Source organism: Dermacentor variabilis, chromosome 2 (assembly GCF_050947875.1).
Source record: "Dermacentor variabilis isolate Ectoservices chromosome 2, ASM5094787v1, whole genome shotgun sequence".
Taxonomy (NCBI): Eukaryota; Metazoa; Arthropoda; class Arachnida; order Ixodida; family Ixodidae; genus Dermacentor; species Dermacentor variabilis.
This window is the reverse complement of record NC_134569.1, coordinates 161,311,647-161,327,189: the sequence shown is the minus strand read 5'-3', so window position 1 is coordinate 161,327,189 and position 15,543 is coordinate 161,311,647. Positions and strand designations below refer to the sequence as shown.

Below are 15,543 nucleotides of genomic sequence, written 5' to 3'. Positions count from 1 at the left end.
GGGCGCGACATATGCATATACCTAGATTTACGCGGGAATTGTAGCTCACGGACAGCTCGGCCGACACCGACACCGGATTTTCTGCAACACGGGGCCCTTGACGCTGTCGCGTTAAAGATACTAGAATGAAAACCATGTATACATTAACTGATGAACTCAAGAAAGCTAGGTGAATGTTTGTCACCGCCAAGTTTCAAAGGGTACGCCAATAAATCATCATGATCAGCACTAGCAGCGGCAGCAGCATCGAATCGTGCCACTTGTCACACGATGGGACATGAGTGCCGCGTAGCGTCGATACGCGCTAGCTATGCATTGCAGTTGCGTTGTGTTCCACCAGGTCTCCCAGTTTAATTCGTTACACCACGAGGCCGCTGGTTTTTCACCCTTTTCCCTTGTGTTCGGCCGCCACCCTTTTTTGCCATTCTACACACTGCTTCCATCCTCGACGAACACTCCCACGGAATACGCTCAAGACGTCTTCGGCCGCGCTCGCACGGTACGCCGGATTCCCAGCTCCTGGCTCACTGATTCTCAGGCCGTACAGAAGATCTGATAGGACAGCCGATATCGGGACGTTCGATTTCTTACTGAATCCGTCGTATTCCTATGGAAACCATGTCACCGCGTCGGCTTCTACACGATATTGCGTCAGCTTGGCGATGTCAACTACGATATCGCTCCACTGGACTCGCGTGTCCCCACGGACGTTGTGCATGCGTCCCGGCTGAAGCCTCACTTTGCCGCAAGTTCACCTCCCTTATAATCAGCGCCGAGTCGGTGAATTTCTATGCGGGGGTTTCATTACGCCGTAACCAAAAGCGGTGCCAGTCAGAAGTGCACAATTTGACGTGTAGAGGTAGAATGGGTCTCGACAGCCATCTTGCTAATGCATCGTTGTCTCTCTTGTAAATATTGTAAAGATATCTTTATATGCGAATTCGGCAACGTAGCAATATATATATATATATATATATATATATATATATATATAGATATATATATATATATATATATAGAGAGAGAGAGAGAGAGACAGGGAGATAAAATTCAATTCTGTGATTGTTTGCATGGGCACAAACATTATGAAGCACGCTGTTTTTGTGGTGCTTTTACCGCAGCTTTTGTGCAGTAGAGAAGGCCCTTACTCTCCCATTCCTTGTGGTTTTGGAGGCTCACTCCTATCGGTCTCGATCTTGCGTACGCCTAATTCTGGAGACGTCCTACGTAGCAAGATCGTCTCACTTTCGTACTCTCAGTATTTTTCACGGCGCTGTTGGTCTAAACGCTGTGTAATTACAATTTTGGGAATTTTTCAGTGCCGTCTCCTTCGAGTGACGTTCACTTCGATCTTAAGCACAGCTACCGGTTCCTCTGCTTTCCGGTTCCTCTGCTTGGGTTGGTACACGGGATGACATCCTTTGCTGAACGCAATCTGGAGTTCTATCAGGTGCGCAGTTGCAGGTGTGCGTACGCTATTTGCATTATCAGTGTATCAGTTCGGGACATGATTTATGATCCGTGTAGACTTTGCCATGAAATCCAATGGGCTCGCTTTTGTGAGAAAACAAAAAGGCCACCGGAAGCAAATCTCGTGAAATTAACGGAATAGGTATTTCTGAAATCTCATGTGCTTACGCTAAAATTGATATTTCTACCTAAACCTAATTATGACTATTAAACGATTAGTAGCGGTTGCTTTCGCTGCGTGGTCTTGACCATAAACTATGTGAAAAAAAATAGAAAAATGTTTTTCAGGAATGTTTTGTTAGGCAAATCTTAAATATATGTTCTTGGCGTCTGCTTCGTATTATTGTGGAATCATGTATTTTATGTAAAGGTACAACCACGTGAAGCCAAGAGGTAATGAAGCCAAGGAAAGCACAGCAAAAATGTGTTTAATTTGAGTCATCTAGCGCCTTCTAAATAACATAAGAAGGCGTGGCTTCTGTATTCACCTGGTGTGACTGTAGACTTAAAATTTCACTATAGCTTTATCAGCCCTCTCGCTTGGCTTGGTTTCTCTCCACGAGATGCTTCACTCCAGCAGACAGTGCTCCCGTGCCTAATCCAATAGCGATGGCCTTCACAATTAGCATGATGAAGTACTCTTCCGTGCCTTCCTCGGGTTCGGCGCCGATGCTGATTGCTTTGAGAGCCTTCACCACGCTGTCCGTTTCATCAGCAACGTTGAGGGATGTGTCACGCTGGAGTATCTTGGCCAATGTTGCGCCGGCTTTCGCTGCTGCGTCTATCACGGCCGGGTTGGTATCTGTAATGGGTGCCAGATATTCGTCCTTATTCTTTTTGTTCGATTTATGTCTTTGGCAGTGTTTTGCTCTCTGTATTAGTATTCACGCCGCTTTCCTCAAATTTATGCTCTGACAGTGCACAAATACACTGCGCTAATAGTAATATTTACCTTTGAATTAAAAGAAGAGGTGATTTCTTCATCAGGTACCTGTTATTCATGGAGCGTTTGAGTTTGCTTATTAAGCTTACAATCAAATAAATAGCAAGGCATAGGCGTTGCGCAAGATGGGTTTTCAGGCAACTATCAAGCTTCCTGGGGGCATTCAGTGAAATCAACAAAATAATGTGAAAATGTCACTTTTAAAACGCTACAATATTCCAAAACACATACACAAACACCTAAACACATTGCGGACGAAGATTTTAACGCCCCTTTGAGGCTACCGATTTCTTCAGGTTTGACCATAGTAACACGAGGAATATTCTTAAAATATATAAGATTGCAAAAATAAAATTTAATTATTTGTAACCAGAAGACACTTGTTCTAATTGAAATAAACATCAGTAAAAGAAGAGCAGAAAATATAAATATGTCTCTTGACAGGGCTCTTCTGTGATGCGAGGTGTGGATTTTTGATACGAACCTAGTGGAATACTAGAATAATGAGTTCTTTCAGAATGACCCTTTAACTGTTGAACACGTCCAACCGCTAAAGACTAGCTTTGCAATGTATTTTATCCCTCAACACACAGCGTTGTCACCGCGAAAGCTTCGGGTAAAAAAAAAGATAGGTGACGTGGAGAGCCTCCTTTTTCAGCTCCGAAGCCACACGGCACATCGCGCGTTTTGGACGAGCCACTTAAGATGGACTGTAATTCGATGTGTGTAGCACCCTCGAGAGATCTATACGTTTCTTTAGCCTAAATGTGGTGTCGATTACTTCTGAAAAAGGCAAAAAAAAATCGATTTATTCCGGCAGAAGAAATTCTTCTGTCAGTTCTTTTTAAACGATACACGTGTTAAACCTAAGGACGAAACAAAGCGGAGAATACGCAATACCTACGGTTGCGTTTACAAGTGCAGAATGGGGTGTTCCCTTGATAAGCAAATGGTTGCGGTCACTATTTTCACTTATGCCAGAAGTTCTGATGCGGCAGCGACAATTTGGAAGCTTTAATATTTCGTAGATCATTATCATCATCATCATCATCATCATCATACTTTTTTATGTCCACTGCAGGACTAAGGCCTCCCCCTGCGATCTACAATTACCCTTGTCGTGCGCCAACCGATTCCAACTAGCGCCCGCGAATTTCCTCATTTCATTACTCTACCTAGTCTTTAGCCTTCCTCGACCTGGGTTTCCCTTCTGTCGGTACCAATTCCGCAACCCTAATGGTGCGACAGTTATCTAACCGGCGCATCTACATTTTATTTATTAATGCGCAAGCGTTATTTGCCCCATTTCGCAGAAACCGGCGGCCGCGTGGCCAAATAATGGTATCAAAAATGTGCGACGGCGCAAACAGTAAAAAGACGCCAAGAAATTCTCACATTGACATCAAATGTCTCTGTGACTTATACAACCCGGCTTCGTGTCTTTCCTGTACGCAAAAGCTCACGCAACACTTTTGCTGCTGTGCCGGTCACCGTCAGTCGTCACCATCTTTTGTCGCGCGCTAAATCCTTTATTACGAAATTGAAGCTGAATAACGAAATGGAACCTCAGCGCACCGCACATCATATTCATTTCCGGGTGAATCCCCCATAGTAGGTAGGAGCCGCATACGTGACAGGAAACAATAGCAGCAGCACCCTCGAGGCCTAACCATGAGTGTATAAAATTAGGTGCACCACCGCCTTCATGTCTCAAACGGAACGCGGTGCACATTTATAACGGCCACGACGACGTGCGGGTGAATACCTAGGCGAATGCATTTCACCAAAGGGCCTACAATAATCTCGCCTTCCTAAACGCAAGCAGTCTTTAGTGTCTCTGCGGATTTTTTTATAGTTTTAATCAACTCGGGAATGACGCTCACGGCGCATTTTCGCAAGCGAGGTCGTGACAACGCCGTGGCGCTAAATGAATGAACGTGAATAATAAGATATTCGCTTGCGATCACCTCAATTTAGCGACGTCTGCGTGCTTTTACATTGAGAATAAGAAAGCAAACATATGTACTCTGCAAGTGGCAGCTTACTGATTTTAGTGAGTTTCTCGCAATTTTCTCGCACCTGAAGAAGTTTCCCACTGTCTAGCACTATCCTTGCACTATTGTTTTGCTGATGTCGCCTTAGAACGTATCAGTGTATAATGAAGTGGCGGACGCTGAGGCTTTAAAAAGGCGTGTATGAATTAGATGTGACTGTATACTAAAGCCACTGGTAATAGCCGTGACCTTGAGATCGCTGAGCCCCTAAGATTTCTGACAGTTGAAATAAACGCTTCTTTAGTAACGTAACCTGGTAATTATTTTCTTCCGCACTTGTAGAATGTACTTAGGTTACAAACTGGACGAATTGACTGGTGGACTAGTTGGTACATGATTACACAATACCTGTGCTAGACGACGGGACGGGATAGAAAGGAACCACAGCACTGTGCTGTTTTCTTTCTTTTGGGGGGATAGAAGGGGTCGAACAAGCTAAGAAAAGAAATGACTTGACACATAAGGTGGTCTGGTCAGAAAGCCATAGCAAACATCTTTTCTTCCTAAAAAGTGTCAGGGATGGAATTCTAAATCAATCAACATCGGCACGATGGATTTCTAAAGCCACTAATAATTATCTAGTGAATGTGTCAGGCTGTCTGTGTAAAACTTCACATTTCACACAATGTATAAGAACACAATAGGGATGCCCCCTAAAAAGTAGTTGACTTCTGGATGTTTATAAACTGCTGTAGTACCTTAAGTAAAGAGTTGGGTGAGCGTCGTCTTGTTGGGTGGGCGTCGTCATACTTGAGTGATTACATTCAAATTTTCTCTAATCGCATTGTATTACCCATTCCTATCATACCATAGTGGTGAAGCTTCAGGATAGTGTAGCCAACAGATTTTTGGCTTTAGAGCATGAGCGAAACATAACATAGGGATTATGAAAAAATCTAATCAAGTATTCTCTCATGGGGACACGTAAAATTGTACTCAAGCATGGTGGAAACGTGCAATAATTAAGAAGATAGCAGTAGGTTAACAGTAAAGTAAATCGTAAGTCGGCAAAATATAAGCAAACTTTAGCATTTATAGGTTATTAAAGACAATCCCATTGCGGAAATAACCAGCAGTCATAAACACCATAGCGCAGTAAAACAAAACAGGAAGCACAGGGTGAAGTTTTCAGCGAATGTTTGCAGATATTTACGAGATTACCTGATTCGTTACAGGAGAAACCACAGAATACTAATTAGGAAAGCCATCAAGAATGTAGATATAATCTTTCCGATGTTATTAATTTCATCCTGAAAGAAGCCGTTACATAATTTCCTATATGAAAGAAAACTATGGTTCACATATGACATTGTCCTGTTCATCAACTCTGGAGATACGGTCAAACAACGAATTGAGGAAGCTAACCAAGAAAATGTAAAAGTATGTGCCCGATGAATATTAAGTCAGAGTCTCACGTAAGCTTAACAGCCGCACAAAATGAACATTAATTTGTGATTAACATCCAGCGTATGAAAGGTGTTGAAGATTACACTCCTGTAGGAAATTTTCCCAGTACCTGATTGTACAAAGAAATATCTAAACGAATGAAAATCGGTTGTCGCGTATATTGAAGGTTTCCCCAATTAGGACTTGTAACTTATCAGTGTCGTTGAAAATGAAAGTATATGATTAGTGTCTTCTTCTAAAAACTCAAACATGTAGGATTAGGCAGAACCTTGCCTAGGCGCTCGGGAACAGGCACAGAGCCAATAAATGAAAAAAACAAAACAGGCGTAACGTTTGCAGGCATAAATGCATTGGTATGGATGATAGCTGAATAAGGTGCACCTGACTTGACATGACGTCAGCTTTCTGGTAATAGTACGTCGCTCGTGATGCCAAAAACGCAAAAAGAAGCAGGACCGTTGACAGTTGGGCCAGTTAGTGCATCATGTACTGTCGCTAAGTGGAAATAAAGGTAGGGAAAAACAATGGGGAGAGTGTCTCTGGAGGGCGTCTGTCCGGTCCACATGGTTTCTCCCGTGCCGTTATTTCCAATGAACGACATTATACAAAAAAGCACTCTGCCTTCAATTGCACTTGATTACAAGTTGAAGAAGTGTTGTTGGGATGATTTCAGCGTACGGAAATAAGTGGTACAAGGAAAGAGTCATGAAATCGAGGGTGCAGAGGAGCCTCTGTTGCAACGTCCTTAGGAAGGTAACCGTCATAGTATGGCATCCTCGAGCGCAAGTAGGGCGTGTTTAGTGTCACTCCAATCTCGAAGAGCACATCACGCAATACGTGCAGAATAACTTTATTGCGAATATTACTGTACGGGGAGCTTCTTTTCTGTACGAACACAACGAACACTGTAAGGACACTGTATTCGTTGAGAAACCTTTTCATTATGGTATGTACATTTTCATAGATTGATCTTCGACTGTCATTGTTTACATAAGTAAAGTTACGGAAATGCACGTTATGCCAATAGACAGTTTTAGTTTAGCGTACGCAACTATGGCGTACGCTATTCGCTATAATATAGCGTACGCTAAGCAGTGCACGCTTTCTACAATTTTAGTTGGCCGGCGATATCTTCGAATCTCAGAGGCCATATGCCGTCGTTGCGGCTATTTCGCGCCTGTAGCGATAGGTGGCGCTGACATCTCGAACGTTTCTTTCGTTAGGCTTCGACTCGTTCGAAACGAGAAGCGATCTCGAAAAAACCACGAGGTTATCCATAATACTCTGTCGTCGAAGCTGCCTGAGACTAAGCGAAAGCCGTTTACACAGTCATTTGCTACGAACGAAGTGCATTTTACAAAAGCAACGCCAAATTCAATTCGAAGCGGGCAGCCGGGACCGCCGCCATGTTTCCTCCAAACTCCGCAAACCACGCAAAAATGCTAACGCTAACTCGTTTGCGTTGCGTACGCCCGCTATATCCGCTATTTCGTTTAGCGTTCAGCGCATGCGCAGTGGCAACCCGCTATTTCCTAGCGTACGCAATGGTATAGCGTACGCTATACTAAAACTGTTTAATATCTTCACAGCGTTGCTTGGAGAATGAATCCGGTGTATTCAGTAGTTGCTTTCCTACGTGATTTCTTAATTGCCCTCTTCTATTTTCTAAACCAGATTATACGAATAATTCGTGACTGGTGAGCCGCAGGAATGAAATTTTTAAAAAGCACGTTTTGCTTGAATTACTAAAAATCATCCTTAGGTAAGTGAAGACGTACCTTTCTTAAGGAGCTCCTCTTCAATGCCTCCTGCATTTTGACTGGAAAGGATAGATTTCTTTTAAAAGTTTCTCATCATTCAAGTTTTGTCGAGAAAGAAAGGAGTGCTAAATGCGTATCGCGGGCTTGGAAGTGATCAAAAAGCAATATCCTTCATTGCAAAGCGTGTGTTTTGAATTACGTCATATGGGACCTGTTAGCTCCAAACGCGGCTTAAATTTAATGTTTTAAATGGCATGATGCGGGAAATTACTGGCAGCTCTGTATTAACGCGAGGACTTTAAGGGCCACGTTGCAGAGTGAGTTGATCGGGCGTAGCGTGAGCGAAACGTGTCTACCAAGCACAGTGTGACGCGCACCGCATTTCTACCAATCAGAAAATGGCGCGCGCTTTCTAGCAAACATTGCGCGGCGCGCTGCGTTTCTATCTTCTGCGGAAGCGGCGTCGCCGGGGAGGGGGTGGGGCCAAGAAAAAGGAAGAACCAGAAAGCTCGGCTTCGTGCATAGCGTTCGCTGCCACCAATCAAGGATAAAGTTTGCGGTTGCACAATCTGCAGTCGCAGGGAAGCCTGGGAAGCAGTCGGGAAACCTTCAATGCTATCGCGTTCTATGCATAAAGGCAACGCTTAAGCGTATCCCAAGTGGTATTTTTTTTTACAGTGAAGACTTTAAGAGCTACTTTCCCCATTATCGTGTCCCCGTATAGAAAAAAGACCGGAAGATAGTCCAATGCCGGGTCGACCCGCGGCAGAGGTGCAGTTCGCCATTAAGGGGCCCAGATACACAGTTTCGCCGGTTATCCTTCTTTACAGAGTGGAAGGGCACTGAAATTGTTTTAATATGTCTTACTACGGAAATACCAAACGTTTTCAGTGAAAAAGATGAATATTTTAAATGTACTTTCTAACAATATTTTCGGTCAAACAATACAAAATTTATGTAACCATGAGATTAAAATGCGACGTCCTGGATTACTAGTGAAATCATGCTGTTAGAAAGTGTGAAGTCGTAATCCTACATTCCTGTATTAGCCAAAAGCTTTCGCGCATTGTGGCATCAGAATTCAGATGTGAAAGAAATATATAAGCAATAGAACATACTTACATTATGGCAGCGTCTGGGAAATGTGGGAAAGGGGCAATGGAAAAGAAAATAAATTTCTCATTTACGAAAATGATATACTTGGGGTTGGCACATCCATAAAGTAAACAGGGAACTAGTTTATATTTGTTATATTATGTAAATTTATCATTATACATATAGCACTATATTGCAATAAATAGAGTTGGCTTTACGTGTTTACCAGCTAGTTGTTATTGTTAATATTCGCGTGAGGCGATTTGGTGGCATGATAAATCGGTAAATCTTGTCTACCTCGACAAAAAGCGTTATTCTGAAATATTCTTTCACTTTAGGAAAAACTAGCTTCTAAAATAGCAATCTTAAGTTAATAACACAAAAAATTTCATTTACCTGCAAACGTATGTAAACAGGAATAATAATTCCAATACATCTATTCATCGGACAGTATATTTAAACTTAGACTTCCTGTTCCTCTGTGTGTCTAAGCCGCAGCCAGTAGCGACGCGAACACTAAAACAGAACTGCATGCGTTGTTTATTGATAACATTTTCTAAATTTTTTTTAGAAAAAGGAGCCACTATTCCTGCATCAATTAAATTTTTTGCACCTAATAAGGCAGCAAGTTTTCTAATAAACTATTATGCGTGTATTTTTTTATTACTCGTGAAATCCAAATGGGTTAAAGCTTTTGCAATAGCAATTAAGGGTAATTGAAGCGAATGAAAGCAAGACCAACCCGCATTAGTTTGACATGCTCTCTAGACGCTGGCTGACCAGACGAACAAAAGCACTCACGGACGTTCTGTTCCTAGCCCTACGTTGCAAAGACTATCATTTGCAGGTGCTTTAAATTTTAGGGACAGAATTCTTTTTTCACAGAAAGCTTCCTGAAGGCTCGTTCCACCGAACCACTCATACAGGAATGAAACAAAATGATGTTCTCCTATTAATTGATATTGTCAAAAAATAACATTAAAAAAATTAGAAGTGATGCTAAAATTCCTCAATCCACTCCAAACGTATTTTGTGTAACTTGAACGCTGTAGTAGCAATATATTGCCAAAGATTGCAATTTGTACTTGAGAAATAAAAATTTCTATAAAATACTGCGTTGCCTTTCTGAATGAATACCTCCCGTAGTGAATGTTTCGTGGAACGAACTGGGCTTGCTCGTGATTTTAACCTAGACGCGTCTTCACGCTGGCTAACCGATGCACTTCCGGTGCTTCCGTGGTTCTTTACCATCGCTTTCCGAGAGCTAAACTTGAAGAAGGGGTGTGGAAAAATGAATTACTATTGAAATTTAAGGTGGCAGAAATATAGTAAAGTCACAACTAGACTCACAACCTGACACACAGGTATTCTGTTATACATTGGGATCATTTTTAGGTTTCATGGAATTCTTAAAGATGGCCTGTAGAATATAACATATTTGCAGTCCTCGCGCAAGATTATTCAGAAAAGCGAACATTACTTGCTCGATAAATCGAGAACATATTAATGTAATTAACAAAAGCCTGCTAATGATGTTTTTAAATATTTACATTACGGCACATTTTCTGATAACCGAATTGTAGCCGGTGAAGATGCAAGGCTTATTCACTTGGACTGAATTTCCAGAATGTCGCCAGTTTAGAGTTATGCACCCACAAAGTTGCCCTAAAAATGAAGTGTTGTTTCCCTTAATTTTTAACAGAACACTCTTTCATGCATTGAAGTACAAAAGTAACTGGAACGTACATGTATTTCGTCCCACAATTTGGAAAATATTTTCTCGAAACTGCGGTCATCTTAGAAATTCACTTCAAGTGGATGCGCCTTGCAAGCTGACCGGCTACAATCCTTAAATTTCGACATGTGCCGCGCGGTAAATAATTCGGAAGTTCCTTAGTGAATTTTTATTAATTAGTAGAATATGTGCTTCCATTTCTCGTGCTAGTAATATTCGTCCCTTCAAATTATCTAGCTCACGGACAAGCATCATGCTATCTACCACAGGCAATTTTTAGGATTTCCATAAAACTGACAGATTGGTCGCCCTGTGGATATGCAGCGCTGGATGCTAACAAGTCTATTCCAAATTTTGCCTGCGCAAGCGTTAAGTGGAAAAAATGACAGGGACTCCTTATAAATGGTTGCGCCTTGAATCTTTAAAGAAGCACATCACACATGCACGCGAAGTTTCTTCAAAGCAGTGTCTTCGGCTTTGTCTAGATTATGGAGAAGGATTTAAAGAAAACTTAAAGTGTTTCTAATTGTCCAAATGGGGATACACTTTTAGCGTTGAGAGGTCGACTTCAACCATTCTTCACAACCTCTCTCAGTGTCTATAACATAAGCGTTCCTTGCTGATTACTCCTAGTGAAGTTTGTACGTCAAGTGATCTTCTCCTTTTTCATGTATATTCGTACGAGTGAATCGTTTCTGGGAGATAGTTCATTGCTTTCCAGTGGAACACGACAAAAATACCATGCCCTGCAGGAAGATCCCGCTCGTACAGCAGAACAAACACATCCACGCAATGAATTGGGTTCCTTATTTGAAGTACCGCTGCATATGATCAGAATTTCACATAAGAACAAGGAAACTCCAGCGACTCACCGAAAGAAGTAGTCACGGCAAGCAGAATTAGAAAAATGAAAATCTTCATTTTCACGCTTCTGAAAAAAAAAAGAATTTGGATACTTAAATGGTGTTTAGCCAATACATGGTGTGGCTACCAGAGAATGAATGAAAATAAATTAACGATAGGTGTTTTATAACGAACATGGACGTATATAACTGGTCTCATCTCTGAAGTATTTATTTTGAGCATCGTTTCTGGCGTATACACAAGTTGATCTGCTGCGCCGGCATCCGAAGCGTGATTAAACGGACACTAACAAGCAAAACTGAGCTATCTGAATGGCTTGAAATATTGTAAATAGATTTGAGAGATTTAATCCCAGGACGAACGCTGATTGTTAGCAGGAAAAGTGAAGGAACATTTTAAAACGTTTTTTTTTCCTTCTTTATTAAAGCGCACACGATGTCAAGGCTTTAAAGCAAAAACACGTTTTGGCTCGCACATTTCTCACTAATTACCACGTTGAATCGATGGCTTTTTTGGAAAGACCAGCTTATTCTTTCCCATAACAATAATTTCGAAAATAAGTCCCAGTTGATGTTTTCCTAAGCTCAAGACGTCACAAGCATTTGTACCGGAATACGTAGTTGGTAATTCCTGCGCTTTATTTCTTAGCTCAGCAAGGCTCTGCTCCCTGTCAACCTGACGTATCTTCTATTTCAAAAGTAGTTTGTCATGCCTGTCTAATATTTTTCCTTTAGTGGCATCTAAGGGACCAAACGTTATCTTAGAATACGTGTTTAACTATAGACACTACAGATTTACTTTTTCTTGTGATGGCAAGAGCAATCCGTTTCAGAATGTTATGTGCGAAATAAAGAATACTTCCGTTCCAAATATTTTGCTAGTTTATGATTCTCATGAGCGTAGCAGTATGGTTTCGCTGGAGCATCTTCGAGGCTACTCACTATTGTCTACAAATGCGCAGGAGAAAACGAAAGTTCACTAAGCAACAATTGGCATTGGTTCTATGTTAGAAGGTTGTTGACAGTTAACTAAACAAATCAATTTATGTATGGTAAACATATTTCATGGCATCAGAAGATCGAACCGTAGCGATAGTGAAGTGACTCCAGATCCACTTCGTGCGGCATTTTGAATCACCAGATTTTTTTCTTTGGTAGAGATGACTTCCAACACGGCAGGCATCCCTGCTAGCGTTACATTTTTGACGTAGTACATCGTTTCGAATTGGGGTGGTGCAACAGTCCGATGTGTGCTTAATGGCCACGGCATAACAAAGATGAAGCAAAAGACCGGCAAAAGCATGAATGAATCGAATTCTGGGCTTTTGCGTGCCAAAAATACAATTTGATTATGGGGCACGGCGCAATGGTGAAGCTAGGAATAATTTCCACCATCGGAGGATCCTTAACGTGCCCCCAATTCACAGGACACGTGTATTTTTAGAATCCGTGCCCATTAAGATGTTACCAACGTAGCCAGGATTCGAACCCGCGACCTCGCACTCAGCAGCGCAGCACCATATCCGCTAGGCCACTGCGGCGGGTGGCAAGTGCGTCACCCGATGCAACGAACCAGTGCTCGGCTTTGAACTTTTCAAAAACATTAGGCTTCCTGGAAACACCCGTTGCAGTATAATTGGACCTTTAGCTTTAACTCGTACCATCTTGCTAGTTTCCTGGAAATTTCACGAAAAACTGCGGCGTGATTAGAGGATTTTCAAAGCGTTATCCAGTATAACTACACAGCCGACAACTCGTTTCTTTTATTTCTCGCACTAAATACAACGCGCCTCCTACTGCTTTCGGCCGCACGTCTTAACTCGAGGCCACCAAGTCTTGGGACTTACTATGCATCAGTGCTGATTTTAGCAATTTATCATGTGAAAGATGTCTGAAAATTTTGTTATGCCATGATAACGCACATTCTCTCTTGTTATGCTCGTATTATCTACTTGCTCGCGCGACAACAAAGTGCAGTATGTCCGCAACGCACGTCTCGGATTTCGTCCTTACGTTCGCACGTTTCACAAGCCCCCTTTCCAAACTAAACGGAAAAATTCCTTAACGCCATTTGGCTGCCAATCCTCTGATTCCTTAACGTGCCGCAAGCACAGCAAAACAGGGGCTTGTTTCCGTGAAGACCTCACGTGCGCTCCGTAAGCAATGCAACGCCATGAGGAGAATCGTGCACTATGTGAAGCTCAGCAAGCGGCTCGCGCATTGGTCCACTTTCTGAAGTTAACACCTCTCAATAAGTTTACGTCGTTTTCATTCATTCTCTTTGTATCGTACCACAAAAGGACGAATCCCGTCGTCGTCCTTTTCACCCCCCTCCTCTTCTATATAATTCCGAATCACAAGTATGTCAAATATACTGAGTAAGAGCCTTCTCAGTTCTATGTATAAAATGTATAATATAACATTTTCGTTTACCTTTCATTACTGGGTAAGAAAACCTTCATCGAAATTATGTGTTTGGAGGAAACAAGGACGACCACAGCTTCGTGGCATATGTTCTTTATATGTATGCTCCGTAGCCCTAGCGACTAATTCGATCGTTTTAAAATGATCTCCAGTCCAAGCTGTGAAGTTGGTTGGACAGCGAAATTGTAAGCGGCATGTAGAACAATTACCCATTGTGACATAGGTTTCAATTATTCACCTGGCGATATTCTCATGTGCTTTACCTAATTATTAGCCTAAGACGCTTTGACGGCCTGCGACTTGGCTTTCGCCGCTGCTTCAACACCTTCAAAGAGAGCACCAGAGAGAATAAAAATTCGTCGCGCCTCGTATGTACGCTGCTCTTCAAGAGTCCCCACTATATGTGGCCTTCCCGTAGCACTGTCACAACAGAAATCACTTGCTAGGCGGATTCTTCGTTTACGTACTAATGTGTAGTTCCGTCACTCCCTGATTCGTACACTATACAGTCAAGTTGCCGTCGCCGCGGCAGCTTGCGCTATGGTAATATTAAGCGGGAAGCGTACACGCGGTGCATTTCAAGTAGGCCCAGGGGCCCTTTGTCATTAATTATGTGATTAGGATGCTTGTTTTGAGCTTGTACGTTATTGAAGCATATGCTGTTCCGTATGGCATACGCCTGATTCCAAAGAATGTATGCACTGCTCGCTTTTTTTTTTTTGCTGCTTGTAGCCTCTGCCTTACGGTGGGTATGAGCCATTGATGATGATAGTTTTCTCTCTAGGTTACGCCACAAACAAATCCCGCGATCATAGCCGTAGACAGCTTTTGCTGTAAAAATTGGAGATGTTACCATGACCTTCTATTTTGTGCGCTGTGGTATTTAGTTGCTGCTGCACCAGTCACTCGCTTGTAAGGGAGCTTGCATTACACGCATGTGATGATGTTTATGACAAAAGTAATATTCAATAAATAGGTTTTTGGCGAAGAACAAGTAGTTAGCTTGCTGTACATCCACAAAAGCAAGATAATCTTTACAGTCTTGCCCCAACTTGAGTAAAGAATATCTGCAAAAATTGTTTGGTTACTGAAAATGTTGCGAATGTGTGACCACGTACGCAGGATAGGGGGCTAAAAGAGAACAAGAAATTTTATCAGCGGTAATTGTATGCATGTGTCGAGCATGTTAAACTACCAAACCAGAAAACAAAATGGTCCTACACCACAGCGAAGGGGCAGCATCGGAACGCCGAAAGATAGGTTAGAATGACGATGAGTATTTAGAAAATGCTCATTCGTCTTCATTTTCAGAAATAAGAGTAGAGAGTTGGTTGACTGGAAGCCTGTTCTGACCAAGCGCAGCTTTTGTAGAGAGTCAATAAAGATTACATGTTTTCTTTTAGGGAGGATTGATGGCAATTACAAACCAAATTACAAACGTAGACAGGGCTTGCATAAATGTGCTAACAAAAACTAAGGAAGGGCTGGAGCAATCTCTTAACTCCAGCGAATGCCAATGAATATTCAAATGATAAACTAAATATGGTATAAAAATCTTCACACGTGTTAATATGACATGAAATATGATTGTGGTATTCATTAGTGAATGCATGAAAGCGCTTAAGCATGGAAACGTCCTTACCTGCGCTCTGCTGTTCCGGAGCCAGATTGAGTGCAGCTGTTTTAAGGGGCTGCTATATATTGAGGACATGGCATGTGAAAAACTTACCACTGCATATCGAAGACAATGGAAAGATATCATATGGGTCGTACGAATAATTTAGCTGGCCGT

The 15,543-nt window shown here is 42.0% G+C and overlaps 1 protein-coding gene across 1 annotated transcript in view; it reads right to left on the bottom strand.

The window, feature by feature from the left end:
• Positions 1-1,883: 1,883 nt before the first annotated feature.
• The window catches only part of LOC142570512 (uncharacterized), a 28,309-nt gene continuing 14,649 nt past the window's right edge, over positions 1,884-15,543 (bottom strand). Inside the window, exons 2-3 of the mRNA XM_075678890.1 lie at positions 7,653-7,693; positions 1,884-2,272 (exon numbers count right to left, since the gene is read on the bottom strand). Of these exons, the coding sequence (XP_075535005.1) occupies positions 1,998-2,272; positions 7,653-7,693 (316 nt within the window). The 3' untranslated portion in view covers positions 1,884-1,997. The remainder of the gene's footprint in view (positions 2,273-7,652; positions 7,694-15,543) is intronic.